General features: G+C 40.9%; 2 protein-coding genes across 6 annotated transcripts in view; both read left to right on the top strand.

Annotated features, from left to right (window-relative positions):
* The window catches only part of BLTP3B (bridge-like lipid transfer protein family member 3B), a 47838-nt gene extending 44140 nt beyond the window's left edge, over positions 1-3698 (top strand). Inside the window, exon 13 of the mRNA XM_082240756.1 lies at positions 3685-3698. The gene's annotated coding sequence lies outside the window, so the exon portion shown is untranslated. The remainder of the gene's footprint in view (positions 1-3684) is intronic.
* ANKS1B (ankyrin repeat and sterile alpha motif domain containing 1B) overlaps positions 1-19422 on the top strand; it is a 366454-nt gene that overhangs the window by 1106 nt on the left and 345926 nt on the right. For all 5 annotated transcript variants that reach the window (XM_082240761.1, XM_082240767.1, XM_082240757.1 and 2 more), the window contains exon 2: positions 16037-16117. In XM_082240761.1, the coding sequence (XP_082096887.1) occupies positions 16037-16117 (81 nt within the window). The remainder of the gene's footprint in view (positions 1-16036; positions 16118-19422) is intronic.

Below are 19422 nucleotides of genomic sequence, written 5' to 3'. Positions count from 1 at the left end.
TCAGGTTTTCTTTTTTCATCTGGATAATAAAAATTAGTTCATTTGGTAATTAAAGGCATGCTTGCATATTTGTAACTATATAGCAAATGGCCTTCCTCCATTGCCTTATGCTTACTGCCCTCATCTGCAACAGAAATTAGCCATGTGTCTCATTAATAGGACTACAGTATACTGTTAAGAAATTTGAACTTCCTGGTGAGAGGTCAGCTACAAGCAATAGGTGCAAAATGTATTCAGTCAGTGATTAACATTTTCAGAACTATATGAGACTAGGTTATTAGGCATTTCCAGGTGGAAGGGGCCAATTTCTAATCCTGAAAGAGCTTATACAATGTGTGGGATAGCATTTAATGTAAAGCATGAATGGTACAGTATCAGTACAGTATCTGCAGGTGAGAAGAACATATATTTTTTTTACAGGTATTTGACTTTAGTCAAATAAAAGAAGGTCTGCAGCACACAGTTCTCTGTTACGACAGACACAAGTGCAGCAAGGGAAAATGAATTGGCATGCTATTGACCTAAAACTTGAACTAATCATTAAATGTGTTCCACTGCAAGAACAGAAGCAGGCCTGAAGTAATGAAAATTGTTTCAGTGACAAGCAAAAAAAGGTCATGTAGTTTCCAGGATTCTCCATAGTAACAGGTTTAATATTTTGTCAGGCTGCCACATTATCTTTTTGCAAATGTAGTTGTTTTAAAGGTTATTATTTTCACCCACTTATTTCTTATTTTTATATTTTGCAATGGTTCAATAAGAACAACATTTTTGTTAGTGTATTGGTTGGCATAGTGAATATATAGGATTGTTTTTAGTAGTATAATTATATAACTTGGGTCAAAAAGGAAATGCCAGTTAATTTCATGAATTTTAATGTAAGCATCATTAATTAAACATGATTTAAAAAACAACAACCCTACACATACCAGAAATTCACTTTGATGCAATTAACACCCATCTCTTCTGTAATCAGTCTGTACAGTTCTTAAATGTTTACTTTCTTTGGATTCCTTTTAATAGAGCAGTGTATTCCTATACACATCTCTTTGAGAGAATTTGATGGCTCATTTTTAAAAATAGGGAATAGATTGCAGAGATGCATTTGTAATGTGGCTTGAAGACTACAATGGTGGGTATTATAGAAAACTGTTGATTACTAAAAGTAGAAAGTTACATTAAGTGCTATCTGGCACTATTTTTAATAGAAAGCATATTAGTTTTGTAACGCATTACAGTTGCATATTGCTGCACTTTCCCACTCACTTAGCCCTGCTTTTGGAACCTATTTAAAACAAGACAATACATATATGACAAGTGTCATTCAGGTTACTCAACAAAGCCAAAATTAAGGCCCTATCTTCAACAAGTACAAAATGTACATATTTATCAGTAAGGCTGGAAAAAATATTTCTTATTTTTAAAAGTCAGTTAACATCCAGGGTTGTATTCTACTAAGTTATAGAGCAGGCTCACTGAAATCAATTTGTCCATTGATTTCATTAGGTCTACCCCGACTTCATTGACGCGGGTGGCGCTGTGGGTAAAATCTCAGTGCCTAGGACTTGCTGATCGTAAGGTCGGCGGTTCGAATCCCTGCGGTGGGGTGAGCTCCTGTCGTTCGTTCCCAGCTCCTGCCCACCTAGAAGTTCGAAAGCACCCCTAAGTGCAAGTAGATAAATAGGTACCGCTTTATAGCGGGAAGGTAAATGGCGTTTCCGTGTGCGGCGCTGGTGCTGGCTCGCCAGCTGCAGCTTTGTCACGCTGGCCACGTGTCTTCGGACGGCGCAGGCTCCTGGCCTCTTGAGCGAGATGAGCGCGCAACCCTAGAGTCGGTCACGACTGGCCCGTATGGGCAGGGGTACCTTTACCTTTACCCCGACTTCTTTAGATGCAGCACTAAACATTTGCATGGCAGTGTAGAAAACAGATAAATAAAGGCACCACCATCACATCAAGTACCTCTTGAGCTTCTTTTGATAACTTTGTTGATAACATAATAAATGATCAGATACATCATATTGCTCTGATACCGCATTAAATTGCTGTTGGATTTAATGGTTTCTTATTCCTAGACTTAACAGTATCACTGACATCATAGTCACTTGTCTTGTCAGTTTTTCAAGATCAAATGCTGGTGGCAATTGTGAATCCACTCACAGATGTAGTTTTCTCTGTACAATTCCAGTATTAATTAAAATTTCACTTGTGAAAACTGATGAACTCTCAAACTGGAATGCTTACTACAGTGAGATGAACAAATTTGCAGCTGTCTATTTGGATATTGGCATATGCAAGTGGGAATATTGTGGTATTATTACCCATTAGGAGAAGGATCATTCACAGGAACCCTGAACTTGTATGGTCCTGTACATATAAAGTTTGGAAGTGAAACAGGCCATTCAGAAATAAGCCAGCAGCTTTTGCATTCTAAGGTGGAATCTAGGTATACAAAATTAGTTTAGTTTGTATCTTAATAATTGTCAAAAATACCTACAAGCTTGTTGGGGCAGAGGTGGATTTAAGGGAGAGTGATTGGTTCGCCTGCACTGAGCCTTGAGCTGAGAAGGCACTGCAGCAATAACTTAGACCCTCTAAATAGAGATGCTTGATCTCGATTTTCCAGGGATGTCCCTGATTTAGAGAAGCCATCCCAGCTTCTGATTTGATCCCAAAATGTCCTGCTTTTCCTTAGGACGTCCCTATTTTCATCGGTTAAATGTTAGAGGGTATGGAGTTATTCGACTCGCGAGCTGTCTGAAAGCAATCCTGTATAGGGAAGTTTTATTTAATGTTTAATGTTTTACAGTGGTACCTCGGGTTACATACGCTTCAGGTTACAGACTCCGCTAACCCAGAAATAGTGCTTCAGGTTAAGAACTTTGCTTCAGGATGAGAACAGAAATCGTGCTCCAGCGGCGCGGCAGCAGCAGGAAGCCCCATTAGCTAAAGTGGTGCTTCAGGTTAAGAACAGTTTCAGGTTAAGAACGGACCTCCAGAACGAATTACGTACTTGACCCGAGGCACCACTGTATTATGTTTTTATATATATTGGAAGCTGCCCAGTGGTGGCTGAGGCAACCCAGTAAGATGTGTGGGGTACAAATAGTAACATTATCATTATGGAATGAGATGTCCCTATTTCATTGGATAAACGTTGGAGGGTATGGAATAGAAGGCAAGAGGCCAGGTTGAAATTACCAGGGCCTAGCAATCTAGAAGGGGTCCCAGGGCCTGACTATCTTGCATTTGTTTTATGTAATTTCTAATAAAATATATATTTCATATTCATTGCACACACAGTTCTAAATAACTAGCTTACCAATTTGTGCTGTAAACATTTGCGACTCTATATGAACATTTGCTTCTGTGGTTTGACAGTATGACAGTGCAGTCTCATCTTACTACAAAGTCACATTTGTATTATTTTTAAGTGAATACTGCAAATACAACAAAGTTGTTGTGTGATACACATTGTGTTGTGTTACACATACAAGTGTAACATTTAAAGTACTGTATAGTTAGTTGAGCAATTATTATATGAGTGCTTATTGATATTAGTCATTAGGATCTTAACATTCTCAATAGGTACAAATATTAAATTTATTATTAAACTAAAAATGAGACCACACATTTATTTTAAATCCCATGTAAATATTTTTAGTTGGCCTGCCCTTGCTGGAGGGCACAATTTTTTTTTTTCCATTGGGGCTCGAAACTGCTTTCAGTGGCTCTGGGAAGAGAAAGGTATATTCTTATTCTTATTCTTGTTCTTATTAGCTAGGGAAGTGTAGTGTTAGGGAGGGAAGTGATACATAAAATCATTATATCTTTTTAAATGTAAGTGGGATTTCTTAGTGGTTTCTGTATTCTGGTTCTACCACTTTCAGTGATGATTCAGAATCATAGGGGACTATTCCTCCCCAGTCCTTACTGGATTGTTTTCAAAACATCATGCTTGGGATCAGTTTAAATACTTCCAGCGAAATGGCCTTCCTTTTCTTTTGTGGACATATTTGGAACAAGGCCATCTCCAGGTTTTGGAGGGTTTTTTGACAACATATTCTCACTGGGTCCAATTGCTTGCTAAACTCCCCACAATTTGCTCATGACAGCAAATTTGTGTCCAGCGTGGAGGTGCCAGGTGCCTCAGATTGACTGCAGTAATATACATTGTGAAGATGTTACAATTCCAGTTTCTCACCTTCTCCTCATTCTCGTGCTAGGTTGTAAAAGCTACACAAACTTAACAGAGAGGCTTGCCAATGATGTGTCTTTCAAACCATGGAGAGTTTGTTTCTTTTTCTTTTCTTTTTTAAAAAGAGCTCTGCAGAGATGGAGGAGAAGAAAATCAATTTCTTGTATCGCTGCTGAATTATGAAGCCCATTCCTTTCCTGGGAAGAATGAGCTCAAGATTCATGTCATTTATGAGCAACCCAATGCCCTGGGGATAGCTAGGACTGACTCTGATTCTTCATGTGAGGAAATGACCTGTGCTGATGAGGAATTTTGAAGCTAGCAAGAATCTAGCTAATTCAGTAAGAAGGAACCATGTTTCTGATTCAAGAAGACTTCAGGGGAGAGGAGTGGTATCCCATTTGCAGAAGGAAGCTAATCAATAGGAAAGGACAGAAGAGAAATTATTATCTTTCATCTGCAAATGAGATACCATTGCTCTCCACTGAAGTCCTCTTGAATCAAGAGACATGCTTCCTTCTTACTGAATTGTTTGCTTGATTCATCCATTCATTTGCTACTGAAGGGGCAAAGATCAAACCATCCATAAATTCCCCACCCATTGGGCAGAGGTTGTGAGTATGTCTAAATGCAATGAGCTCCTGGCTCTCTGGGAACAAGCTTGTTCCCTTGAGGAAAAGGTGGTAGACCTGGAAAAGGGAAGAGAGAGAAATAGTGGTAGATGCAGCTTTCAGGGGCGTTGTAGCTGTTTCCTACTGCCACAATGACAGCTGATATGTTGTCAGGGAAAATGAGGGTCTCAAATAAGGAAAATGAGGAAGAGGGAAACATTTCCTTAGAAGGGAAATGAGGGGGACATCTATCCTCTTCTCTAGTGGGTGGAAGGATTGTGGTAGTAGGCGATTTTATCCTTAGATATATAGTTGGGTGTGCAATGGACATACAGACCGCAGGGTGAATTGACTGCCGGGTGCTAAGGTTGAGGATGTTACCTGCCACCTAGATAACCTTGTAGATGAGGAGGAGACAGTGGTTGTGGTGCTTGTGGGCACCAACATCATCAGGAAATGCAGTCACGAGGTCCTGGAAGTCAAATTTAGGTTGTTAGGATGCTGAAAGCCAGGGCTTCCAAATGCTACTGGTCCCATGGAGGGTCAGCCAGCTAGGCACAGCTTTGTGGTCTCAATGCTTGGGTGAGACAATGGCTTTGGGAGGAGGAATTGGTTAAGTTGCAGGAAGCAAAGAGTAGGAAGGAGTAGAAAGGGGTTTTCCCCAAGGACAGGTATTGGAACTTGTACTTTTTAACTTGTTCATAAACAATCTTGAATTAGGAGTAACTTGATGATGATACTAAATTGTTTAATGTGTGTGTGTGTGGGGGGGGAGATTGTGAAGAGCTCCAAAAGGACCTCTTCAATCTGAGTGAATGGGTTGTAAAATGGCAAATGTAATTCACTGTAAAAAGTGTAAAGTAAGTGATGAATGGGACGCGGGTGGCGCTGTGGGTTAAACCACAGAGCCTAGGGCTTGCCGGTCAGAAGGTTGGCGGTTCGAATCCCCGCGACAGGGTGAGCTCCCATTGCTCGGTCCCTGCTCCTGCCAACCTAGCAGTTCAAAAGCACGTCAAAGTGCAAGTAGATAAATAGGTACTGCTCCGGTGGGAAGGTAAACGGCATTTCCATGCACTGCTCTGGTTCGCCAGAAGCGGCTTAGTCATGCTGGCCACATGACCCGGAAGCTGTACGCCAGCTCCTTCAGCCAATAAAGCGAGATGAGCACCGCAACCCCAGAGTTGGCCATGACAGAGACCAGCCTTGTACATACACCTGATTAGATACTAGCCTACAAGTCCCCATAAGTTACTATCCCATAAAAGCTGAATGAGGTAGATGAATTTCTATAGTAAGCAAAGTGGAGGAAGCTCTCTCCTCTCCCATGTGAAACTGTGTGTGTGTGTATTGTACAGACTGGCACACTGTCTCTTGGATATCTTATATATTTGATTAAAGGATATCTGGCCCAGATATCTGGCTCAGTCAGCAATATAAAAAGTTTGTTTAATAAATTGCACATAATTTCAACATTTGTATTATAAGCTGTGAAAGCTGCCCTTAGACAGGTTGCTATTACAGTCATGGTCATTGCAGCCAAGATCTATGAAGACACTTACATGTAGTAATTAAAGGCATAATAGCAATTAGACTTTTGAATAGGCATGTCTTTGCATTACACCTTGGAGCGATGTATGCAGTAATTATAAGCAGTTTGTAGTGCTGTTTATTCAGATGGATGCTGATTATTGCTGTGTAAATAAGATAATTTAACAATGAGTTTTTCTGAAGATACTAGTAGTTTGTTTTAATATGAAATATGAACTTAACGTCAGATATACACTGGTAGCAAACAATTCTTGGCTGTTATGCCTATATATGTTGTTTTAAGAGCAGCTTAACTTTAGGCCAAAATGAATTTGAAGAAAATTTTGAACATAAGCTAATGGTAAAACAGATTCTGATTGTTTCCATGTGGTGATTATAGTAGTGTTTTATTCGAGGGTTACGCAAAAACACATATACTTGAATCAGCCCCTTGGAACTGCCAGATTCACAAGTCTACATACACAGGAAGGGCATTAGCATCTAGTTGGTGGTTATCTATAACCTCTGGGTCCAGGTCTCTTAATAAGAAGGCTCTTTTTGGCCTACTCTTGAAGGGTCAAGAGAGCCTAAGTAGTTGGACAGACCTCTGTCCTTATATGTCCTCAAGCTGCAATAACTGGATCTCAAAAAAATCAACCTGACAGTGCTCTACACCAGGCATAGGCAAATTCGGCCCTCTAGATTTTTGGGACTACAACTCCCATCATCCCTAGCTAACAGGACCAGTGGTCAGGGATGATGGGAGTTGTAGTCCCAAAACATCTGGAGGGCCGAGTTTGCCTATGCCTGCGCTACACACTTCTCCAAAATCTACCGGTACATTAATGTGTTGTCAGTGTCAGCACAGATGTGATAGCTGTGTGGGACTGTCTTTCCTCATACAAACTGACCCAGACCCTGCAATCATCATCTGTGGCTGTTCTTCATGTGCCTCCTCTATGAGAGGTCCCCAGAGGGTGGCAACACAAGAATGGTCCTTTTCTGTGGTAGCTCCCTGTTTGTAGAATGCTCACCCCATAGTGGCTCACCTGGCGCCTTCATTACATATATTTAGGTGTCAGGTGAAAACTTTTCTCTATAACAAGGCCTTAGGTTGATTAACTTTCTAAGGCCTTTAAAATGTGTTTGTGTGAGGGGAGTTATTGTTTAGTTTTTGTGTTCTCATTTTGTATTTTTATGTTGTGAATCACCCTGTGATCTTTGGGTGAAGGGTGATATACAAATTTTTTTTTTTAAAAAAAATGAAATAAAACATGAGCCAGTTTCATAGGGCCCCATCCCTTGGTTTAAAAATCTCTTTTAACTGTGGGGTTAAGGCAAGAGTGTTTTCTTATTCTATTTATGTTTGTCTTGCTTTAATGGTGTTACGTTTTATTTTCTATTTTCTATTGTCTTTATATTGATTTATTGTAGGCCACTCAGATAACTTTATGTTTTGTGGCAACATATAAATATCGTAAGTAAATAAAATTTGTTGATGATAAGGGCCATGGTCCTATCAAATTTGCACAAATTCCTACACAAAATCTGGAAATTACATAACTGGATTTTTAAATTATTAACCACTTGCAATGTACTGAGATCCAACCCGTGTAATGGCCACAGAGAAAGGAACAGAGAGTGAGAGCAGCCTTCCTGCCGTTAAATAAGGAGTTGGCTCTGTGTCACATGCAGCAGGTAGACTGCTGCTGAGACTGCTTGGCTGAATAGAATCTCTCTTGATTACTGCAAGTCCGCTCACCCCTTTTGGTGCAGCGGCGTTGCAGGACGGCCGAGGTTTCACAGGAGCCCGAACGATGGAGCCATGGCTTCAGTGCATTTCCTGGTAGGCAGCAGAGGCACAAACCCCCATCACCTATCAGGAGCTAGATCCTAGCATGCACCCTGCTTTAGAGAATGGGGATGCAGGCTGGGATCTGGACAGTGCCAGGGGGCGGAGCTGACAGAGCAGGTAGGCTTCTCTCGGGTCCACCCCCTGGCCATTTAAGTAGCCTGCACCTGGGGCACTACCTGTTTGTTCTTTCATCTGGTTTCCTTGCCCACCCACCCTTGGTTTAGGCTGATAATCAAGGACCTTGCTGTGGCTATGGTGGTTGCTGTTCTTTATAGGGCAGGGTAGGAATTTGTCCACTGGGCATATTGGCTCTGACTTGGTGGTTTTGCTTACCTCATAGCAATCATCACAACTGAGGTGGGGCATTAGGGCAATCCATTGTTTTGGATGGAGGGGAGGTTGTAGTATCCGCCTGCCCTTCCAGACACTCGGGTATCCTGTTAAAGGGATCTGGGGGGTGGGGATGGTCATGTCCACATGCCCAGGCAGCACCAGGACCGAAGGCACTCCCCCATACAGCGGTCCCTGTGGGGGTCACCCTATTTCATGTAAGTCTTAGGAACCCCTACCTGGATTGACCTACATGTCATTTCCGGTGGGCAGGCTGGAAGTATTTTGATTGCCCCATGCCCAAAACAAACCTCTTTCATCTGTATTCAATAAAGTTGTGGCATGTTTTCATCCAAACAAGTCTTACTGATCTCTTATTTATCTGGGTTGAGGATTGTGGAGCACAGCGCCTTGGCCTGCAAATGGGCCTATCAGGCAACTAATGGGTATTTGGGATCCAAGCAAAAAATATTAATATTCCTTGCCAACTGAGAATCTTGCTCCCCTTGCAAATGATGCCTTTCATTAATGGGAAGAGTAGTTTTGAGGCAGAGAAAGTTGGAGAGCTAAGAGTTTGGATCTGTGAGTTTAAACTAGATTGGAAGTTATTTGGAGAACTGTAGGGGTCCACACATGTTTGTAGTTGGATTAATTGATTGTATAAACTACTCACATTTGCTTTTTTAGTTTTCTGAGTGTGTGGTCTTCAATACATTAATTATTTCATTTTATTTGCATTCTTTTAAGGCTATATAAGATGACTGAATGTGGCAGGTTGACTTCTTTAGAATATAAATAATCCAGTCCTTTAAAAATATACACACAAATATACAGATTCAGTGTAAGAGTTGCTATAGCAACTAGCTGGTATTTTGATTGGGACATACTGATTGCTGTACAGGTTTCATTATAGAACAAAGAATACGCAAGCATTACAACCCTCAAATTCTGTGTTGAATTAAGATCCTCTCCTTCCTATCCTAAATTTCTAAAATGGCAGCTTTGCATAGCCGGAAAAAAAACCTTTCAGAACATCTGACCATGGAAAGTCATGAAAGGTAGCCAGGGCTTGCAGTGGCTTGCAGATCACCCATGATTCTGATTGACTATGGCAGCTTCACCTGGAAAAATACCTGGGAAGGAGAAGCCAGCACTCACAGATGGAGAGAGGGTCTTCTGAGGAGAACGGACTACCTCTGCGAGGTGTTTATACAGGTTCGGCATAAGAATTTAAGAAGAGCCTGCTGGATCAGGCCAATGGTCCATCAAGTCCAGCATCACATTCTAACATTGGCCTACCAGATGCCTGTGAGAAACCCTGTTTTAATATCTTCATTCAATCTAATAGAGCTAAATTCCTCCCTTAGATTGGGCAGGGAAATTTAAATAGAATGTACTTATGAAAAAGCTGGTGGACGTTAGTTGCTTCTCCAAACTCAGAAAGCATAAGCTGAAGATGGGAAACAAAACAGAGTGGTAATGGTCTAATATTAAGGCATAGTAGAGATATTTTTTAGCCAAGATGTTTGGCTACTGAACTTTGCTCATTGGTACCTGACTCCATTACTATTAGCAAAGATTATGGGCTATGTTCCCCCAGATTGTTGGAGAAGATGAAAAACTCTTGCATCCATATGTGGTAGGTATACCCATTGGTGCAGTTTTTTTGGCACTGTGTTCACGAGGAAATATATGCAATCTTCAGACAGAAGGTGCAGCTATTAACTCTGCTCAGCCTACTGCATATAGAGTTAATAGGGTTTTGCTTTGTTTTTTTATTAGTGGTTGCCAGAGTTGAAACACCAAAAAACTGGAAAAGTGCAGAAGGGTTATCAATCAAAAGGTATAGCTTTGTCTGAGGAGCTGACATGTACAGTTCATACTCTAGAGGAAATACTAACAATGTAATGTAATGTTACTAAAAATGTAATTCTACATTTCTTATGTAGAATTATTTATTCAAAATGTATACTACTTAATAAAATAAAAATTCCCAATTGGTTTATATAAAAATAATAGCAGTACAAGAAGTCAATAAAATTTAATAACACTAAAGTAAAATCACAACTGTGGGACAGTTTTATGAAATATATAAGTCATCCAGATAGTCAAATGCACAGAGGTTTTTGGGAAAATGTATTGCAGCAAAAATCAAAGACTGAAATAGTATGAAAGTAAATGGAACTACATATGTGTGTTGATTTATGTCATAACCTAGGTGGGATGTGATTTAAAACACTTATTTTTGACTGTTGCTTAGTTTTTTTAATGAAATTTTGGTTATTTCTTGACGGTATAATAGATTATTGCATAAGCACATTATTATTAGCTCATGATTAGAGAGGAATTTTTTTCTTGTCCACTTTCACTTAAACTCACATATATTGTGGAATATTTTTCCAAATTAGCTTCCTGCACTGGTATAGTTTCCATACTTTCGAGTATACTGCATATTAATCCTGACAAACAGATTTTATTCTGCTGTTATAGATTTACCGCAGTGTTCAACTAACCCATCCATCAGTGCAATTATGCAGTGGGAATCATCCCTCTGTCCTTACCATGTACCCTATTCCCTCACCAAATCTGTTTCTAGAACAGGATTGTGTGCACATGGGGGAGGAGAGAGGTGGAAAGTACCGTCGTGCAAGCAGAAATCCTCGCAATGACTGAACATTCACTTAGTGATATGTTGGTTTCCACCCATATTATTTAACCCTAATTTTGGCTTAGAAATGTTTGTATCTGGTTGATACTTTGATTTTTGGTAATAGCATGATGATTGGACTCAGTTTGAAAATTCTAAAATTGTTGCTCTATTTAAGGCAATGGGTGTGTTTCTCAGTAATGTATTAGTGCTTTGTCTAACTAATGTAAACAAGGCCACCTGTGGATGAGACATCAGGTACTAACAGTTACAGCCTGGCTGAGCAGTTATTTCACAATTTGCTTGTTTTGAACCTGAAGTGTTCTGACTACAATGAAAGTAGTATTCCTTCAAAAGTCTCTTTGGATGATGTAACTATACACAAAGCTCAATAAACTGCCTTGTGCTTCCTTTCAGAAGGAGGCTAATGAGAGAGATCCATTGTTGGACACAGTTAACAAAGTTTTTATTCAGTGTAAGTTAAAAAGCTATTTTTTGACGAATGGCAGAGTTTTTAAACTAACAACCTGTAAAGTAATAGTAAGGCCTCTAAATGTCATAAAAGATTTCCCATATTTTATTGTAAATGTGGAATCATGTAAATGCAAACAATAGTAAACATAAGCAAATTAGGTAGCAGATACACAAACATTAATCCAAATCATCATGTTCTACTCATAGCTAAATATTCTTTTCTAGAACATGATTTCTGTTTTAATATGGGACACATTTCATTCACATTCGTATGCAGGACAGCTATTACATTATTATCCCACAGAGGTATTTGTGGCTTTTTCACTTAGGCCAAATATGTTCCTTCAGCACTGGAAAACTAATTAATGTATTGTTTCTTCCTTAGAGGTTAATTTTTCAGAGTTCTGTGGCATTTTTTCCAGCATGTTTAGACTACTCTCTTATCCCTAAAAAAAAATGTAACTTACACATTATCATTCTAAAATGCTGTTTTAAAGCAAGATATCCCTTCACAACACAACTATCTTTTTCAGAATGTAGCAGTACTACAAGTCACTTTAAGTCCCCATCAGGGAAAAAGCTGGGATATAAATATTGTGGGTATCCATCTGTCTCAAGAGACAATGGAATGTACCTCCAGGGGTGAAGTTAAACGGCTAGAGAATCACAGTGCCTGGTGTGGCTACAGAGACCAGTAACTCATAACTGCTGCCTTCCACTATGCTGTTTTTGTTGTGTTAGCAGCACCAGGGTGCAAGACCCACTCCTTTCTCAGCCATGCTGATGTGGTCCAAAGGAAATAATAGCAATACATTTGGTGCCAACTTGGCTGCAGGCGTTGCCAAAAAGGGGCGTACAAGACGCTGTCCAACCATCTTAGGGACTCCACTCTGGATTTGTGTAGGGTTTACTCCTTAGCATTTTCTTCTGAAGATCCCGCAGGAGAGTGGGTCTAGATTATTCCTTGGGATTTACTCCCAGAGCCTTTCTCATAAATGAGTATAGCTGCAAGGGATATAACAACAACAACAACAGGAAGAAGAAGAAGACTATGAGTGATGCTAAAAAGTAAACACCTTTTGTTATTAGTTTTGCTCATTTCTGTCCATATCCTTGCTACTCCCTAAGAATATAAAAGCAGTCTATTTGATCATAGAATCATAGAACTGTAGCGTTGGAAGGGACTCTGAGGATTGTCTCGTCTAAACCCTGCAAGTTTGGTGTTATCAGCACCACGCTGTAACCAACTGAGTTATCCAGGAAAATAAATTCACTTCAGTACCCTATCCTGACAATGCAAAATCCAAATCCTTAGGGCATTGGATACACAGGAAAATAAAATTAAAAGCAACTCAAAGTGTTAAATTTCCCTAAGCATATTTTGAAATTGCACACAGAAAAGTAGCAGAAAATGGTTTCTGCTTTGTCTCCTCAGCATATTCTTTGAATTTCAGCAGCATCCTTGTATTTCATTTGCCAGGGTCATTTGAGAAAAGTTCCAATTCTGATCCTTAGAGATTATTTCTAGTAATTTGTTCCTTGGTTAACAATATTGATTGAACCTGTTTTACAGTTCCTGTGATATTAGTCACCTTACTTAATAATTTATTGTGTGAAACTGTGTCCTTTAATGAAAGCCAAATACATTAAATCAGATTTGTTTTCCTTGCCCAGAAAATTTGTTACTATTGTCCAACTCCACCTTACTTCAAATGTATCTAATGCAGGGAAGCCAAGATTAACTTTTGATTAAGTTGGTGTGTTGGTCACATTAAATTTCCTGATGGGGTAAATCCTTACAAAATTAGAAGGTCCATAAGCTAAATGGTTCACAGGAGCCTCATAGAGAACCAGCAGGAGAGGGGAAAGTGAGAAAGGAGGTTAAGGGCAAGAAAACAACAGCTGAGGCAAGAGGGAACTAAAGCCAGCATGAAGTCTTGGACAGCGAGGTTGTGCATGGAAACATGAAGCAAAGGGTGTGTAAAAGAACAAGATTGGGAGTACATGCTGGAAAGTTCCAAGCAAAAGTTGAACACAAAGTCAGGTGGACTTGTGCGGAGGCTAATGCCTGTGTCTGGAAGCTTTTATCCTCAGAAAGGTCACTTATGTACAGCTTATGGGTGGCAGTAGTGGGGCTTGACAGGCAGATCTATAGAAAGAAAAACCCATCAAGCTGAACATTCTATTCTCTCAGTCTAGGAAGCTGTCATCTCGCTGCATTAAAAAATGTTGGTTTACAACTTGGAGAACTAATAATCTGCTTGTTGAACCAGCCTCGAAAATTACATTGCCCTGATGTGTGTGTGGGGGGGTTTACTTTTGTGGCCCCACACTTGTGGCAGGACACAGTCTGAATTAGATTAGACTACTCTGGAAACCATCTGATGATTGCCATATTGAAATACAGTGGTACCTCGGGTTAAGAACTAAATTCGTTCTGGAGGTGTGTTCTTAACCTGAAACTGTTCTTAACCTGAAGCACCACTTTAGCTAATGGGGCCTCCTGCTGCCGCCGCCCCGCCAGAGCACAATTTCTGTTCTCATCCTGAAGCAAAGTTCTTAACCCGAGGTAATATTTCTGGGTTAGTGGAGTCTGTAACCTGAAGCGTATGTAACCTGAAGCATATGTAACCCGATGTACATAGCATGCCTGTATTTGCCAGCAGTTCCCACACAAGTGTCTCACAAATGTGTAGGGTGCAGGCAGGCCTGTGATCAGTCTGCACTCACCTTCATATATTGTTTGTAAGACGTGCTCATTTTTTCCAGCTGCTGCAATTGTACATATCACTGGCCACAAGCTTGTCCCTCATTCTTCCAAGTTGCTGATATGGAGGTTGCTTGCAACTGTGAGGTAGCCCTTAGTTCAGCCTTTCTGTGCTCCTGTGAGGTTTTGGACCAGTTAAGCCATATGGTGCAACCGTCTCATTTTGAGCAGGATATCCTAGATTGACAGAAGCCACCCCAGTTTCTGATGCCAATCTTGGATGTCCTGTTTTGGCTCCCTCTGCCACCACCTCTACCGCAGCTGTTGACACACCTTTTTTGGTGCTGTGCTCCCCTATTTCTTCAGTGCCACTTCTGGAAGTACTTGCATGTGTGGCATGTGTGTGAGTGTTGGCAGTGGACGGTAAGGCTGGCTGGTGGCGAGATGGTGTGAATTGTGGGGAGGCAGTTGTGGTAGTGTATAAGGGTGGCCGGTAGTGGGATGATGCAGGGGGAGGCTGCGGCAGTGGTGCATAAGGGCGGCAAGGTGATGTTGAGGTGCGTGGGGGAGGTTGTGTCCCAATTAGCCTCCCCCCCCCGATGTTGGAGGGAATGCAGTTAGAATTTCTGCTCTTAGAGACTTGTGAAGCTTGCTGGATCCTAGAATTTTGGAGGGCTATACCTTGTAGCTTGAGTACTGTTCTGTTGATGGCCTCGTAAGTCTATGGCACATAAGGTTGATTTTGGCCACTTTTGATGGTTGGTTCCAGACATGTTTTCTCACAGTTTTGTTGGCATAAGTTTCCCTAGTTTATGAACAACCTGAAACTTATAAAATTGAAAGAGGGATTATTGAGAGAGCAGGTGGTGTTCAATTTATACCAAGCACAACAGGTTGCAGCATAGATCATTTTTATAAATTTCTCAGTAGAATGGGCAGTTGTAAAGAAATATTTTTATCAGTTGCAATTTTGCCTGAAAAGTCTCATTTGTTGAGCTCTTCCACCTAGTAAACTCAGATTGTTTCTACCATACTTTTCAAACAAGGACTCTGTGAATTGAAAAATGTAACATTGTATGTACCTTTGTTATCCATGAAAATCTTTTAATAAAAACATTTTTATTAAAAAAAATCACTTATATTTTGTTAAACTTGAACCAAAAATTTGAATGCCGGTCAAGCACTGAGATGTTGGAAGCTGGTTTACAGGAGAGTCCCAAGGGCCAGATGAAGAGACCCAGAGGGCTGCATCCAGCCCCAGACCTAAGGTTTCCCACATTGGCCCTAGTCATAAGAGGTGGGATGCATCACAGGCAGAATCAGTGTTTGAGCATCTGTACTTGAAATAACAGCCCCACTTGTATGTTCTGCTGTGATATTTAAGATTGATTAAGAATGTGAAAGAAAAATATATTTTAGAGATAAGGCTTTTGGATATTGGTCATCTTTCTGAGGTAATAAACTTTTCACATTCAATTGCTTTAAAAGCTGACCAAAGTGGTATACTCCCCACCGCAAGAATATTCTGCTTCTGATTTTCTTGCTTAAATTTACCTTTATTTGTTGGCCAGTGTTTACATTTCAGTGAGCCTCTGTCTGTATATAATGATTATGGCTAATGTCTTTGAAATAAATAAACCCACAAAACTATGTATTTATTATAATAGAGTTTGTGCTTTATTTTCAGCATCTGGCGAGGACCAAATATAAACTGCACAGATAGTTCGGGTTACACTGCTTTGCACCATGCAGCTTTAAATGGTCACAAGTAAGTGTCAAATGGCTATCAATATTATGCTGGTATTACTTTGTGTTAAAAATGCTGGTATTAACCTGCATTAAGTTTAGACATAGTCATATTTTTGTGTGCACCAAGCTTTAGTAAACTGCCCTACTTAAAATACCTACCCCACTTCTGCTGTTGTAGCAGCCACCTCCATTTTCATGTGTACAAAATAATTTTGTTCCCTCTTTCTTTGGCGAGAAAATTCAATTTGGTTAACAGCAAGCATATTTAAAACACAGCTTAGAGCCCATTTTGGGTTCTAATCTGGGCAATGATAGTGGCAAAGAAATCACCACCATCATTGCAGCCTCTCAGTTTCAACCATGGAACTTTTCTACATAGGTAAAGGCCTTTTGCAATGTGACTAGGTTGAAGATGAATTGGAATCTTCCTACTTGGACCATGGCTATGTACATAATAAAATGCAGCAAGGTTATTTTGTTGTTGCTGTGTTTCAGGTTGTCTGTATCAGTCTTAGAGTTGTCTTTCTTGGAGCTGCCTGTCAGCATGTAAGCAGATTTTCTGGTTGATTGCAGTGCCTGGTATTATTTGGTTGCTGGCTGAGTGGATACAGCTGGGGTGTCAGTGTGGAGTCATATGCCACACTAGAGGAGTTCACTGCTTTGGGTTACCACTTCAGGGAGACACAGGGACAGGGGTGTCCCACAGTGTCGGCTGGGATATAGAATTGTAGGCCAGACAGTGGAGGAGACAGGCCCATGACCTTTACCCACGGTGACAGCCTGGTTGAGGGGAAGTTTTATTTGGTGGGGTTCTCCCTGAGTGAGAGGCAGAGGGGAGAGTTGTAGTGGATGTACCATCTTCCATCTGACATTGTAGGATGTCTTAGTTTACTATCTGTAGGCCTAATCTCCCAGATGTTTATAGGGATGGAAGAAAATGGTGATGAAATGTGTCTGGGTGGGCAGCTAGCAGAAAGTGGCAAAGATGCTGCTCCAATTCCAGTGCAGGGGAAGGTAAAGTTGGAATGAAGGGACTGACTACGATCTGCAGTGGAGGCCTATATGTTTGGTTTCGGTTCCTTGTTCCAGCCATCCGACATCTCTGGAAGGTACTGGTAGCATTTCCACTGAGCCCTCCAGTCTGCTGGTGCTGTTAGTGAATACCAAATCAGTCCTTTATAAGACCAAGGTCATCCTAGACTTGATTGTGAAATTTGGGTGAGTGAGCTGTGTGGGCTTGACCTTATCCAGCTGTGCCCATCTGGGTACTCGGGTCAACACCAGCCTATACTAGTGCATTGAGAAGGAGGGTTTGCTGTTGTCCACAATAAATATACTTTATTACAATATCCTTGAACTTAAAACCTCTTGACCCTAATATAGATTTAGAGGGTCTGCACCTGGTGTTGGGCCAAAGAGACAGATTGGGGATGCCGCTGATCTACTGACCACCCTGTTCCCCATCAGCACCCCTGATGGAGCTAGCTTTGGTAGTCTCTGGGGTATTGTTGAAGGACCCAGGGTGATAGACCTGGGTGACTTCAATAGTCATGTGGAGATTGTTACTGGGCTTGGGGCTTGATAGCCTCCATGACAACCATTGGTCTGTCTCAAATGATCATTTTCCCACACATCAGGCAGGGCATGTGTAGTCTTTGCCCCAAGTGATATGAGGTATAGGTTGACAATAGGGGTAGTGAAATGCACTCAGTTGTCAGGGTTGGACCGTTACCTGTTATGTAGAGTGGTGGGCCCTTTTGCCCCAGAGACGGATGGAACTGGTGTGTTCCTGAATGCTCTGGGGTATTTTTAAGTGGAGAAAGCTGTCAGTGCTATTGAAGCCCTGGTCTCACTATAGAACAGCAAGATGAAACAGGTGGCTGATGTGATTGCTCCCGTGTCCTGTCTGGCATTGTGGAGCTCAAGTGTCCCCTTGATATTCTGGGGAACTTGGGGCTAGGAAGCAAGCTGGACAAAGATTTCAGTGCAAGTGACCCAAGTCTCACTCTGAAGCTGCCCAAACACTGGTTAAAGCATGTAATCATGTAATCATCAGTCTCTGTGGCTGTGAAGAAGGCTCATTTTGCAGCTTGCATTGCATCCTCTGGTAGCTAATTGGTAGAATTATTTTGAATGGTCCAGAGGTCACTGACTCACACTGTATGTGAGGGACCTCTGAGTATACACAGAGTATAAAGTAACTTGACTTCAGAGTGATCTTGACTCTGCACTTATTGCAGCTCTAGCTGAAATACCCAGTGCCAGTAGGGTATATGGGGGCACTGTGGGGTGATTGCTCCAGGCATCTTTGGGGGGGGGGCTCCTCACACCATCTTCCCTGAGCCAGCCTTGCGGTGCTCTGCGAGGCTAGGATCTGATTAGATCCCAACCTTGCAAAGTTTGGTTGGCTCGGGAACAGCCAGCTTTGCCCTTGAGGGGCTGGGATCAAAGGGCACATGGTGTCCTTCTTATGACGCCTTCCCCGAGCCACTTTGCAAGGCTGGGATCTGATCAGAAACATAACTAAGAACCTTAAAATTTGAACACCTTATTATTATATAGAAGAATATTTCAGTTATGATTATAACATGGTTTTGGGTGATATATTTTATTACGACCACCAACCAATATAAGCTGATAAACAGAGAATAATTAGTTTACATAATTAAGAAATAGATAATATTTATGGAAGAGCAAAAAGAAAGTTCTTTCTTCACCATCTGTTTCTTGATGATAGAAAAATTTAACCACCTGTTTAAACAGTAATATAACAAGAATTTCAGTGAGTCTTCCTGGTAGAGTTCATAATAAAGGAAGAGTCAGCCTCCCTCTGGGCTTTCTATACAATGGTAGAATAAAAGAACGTGACCCAAAGATGTTCATTAAATGGAATCATCTTAAGTTGGTCAGTTAACAGAGCAGAGGGCAGAACATTAAAGTGAGGGTGCATAAATTCTGACCTATATTTGTAAACAGTTAATGTCTGGAAGTATGAAGTTCTGGCAATTATAAAATATTACAATATGATCACATCTTACATGCATTTAACTTGTACAATTTCAACTATATGTAATTGAAGGACACCAGGAAAATGCAACATGAAACCTGCTTTTAAGCTCTCTGCCTTGGTTAGGAAGCAAGGTTCTTGCTGTGTGAAGGCTCTAGAAACCCTGAGCGAGACTTTCTCAGTGGAACAGCTCGACCATCTGGCAGTCCGTTGTGAAGAGAGTTTTTATTCAAAGTCTCTTATATTAGTTGACACAACTGGAGCTAAAATTGTGTCAAATGTTTTCACTCACCTTCCATTTTTCTTTCCCCCTTTTA

The sequence above is a fragment of the Podarcis vaucheri genome (genome assembly GCF_965113315.1).
Source record: "Podarcis vaucheri genome assembly, chromosome: 10".
Taxonomy (NCBI): Eukaryota; Metazoa; Chordata; class Lepidosauria; order Squamata; family Lacertidae; genus Podarcis; species Podarcis vaucheri.
Note: the sequence above shows the minus strand (reverse complement) of the source record. Positions and strands in the feature narration are given on the sequence as shown.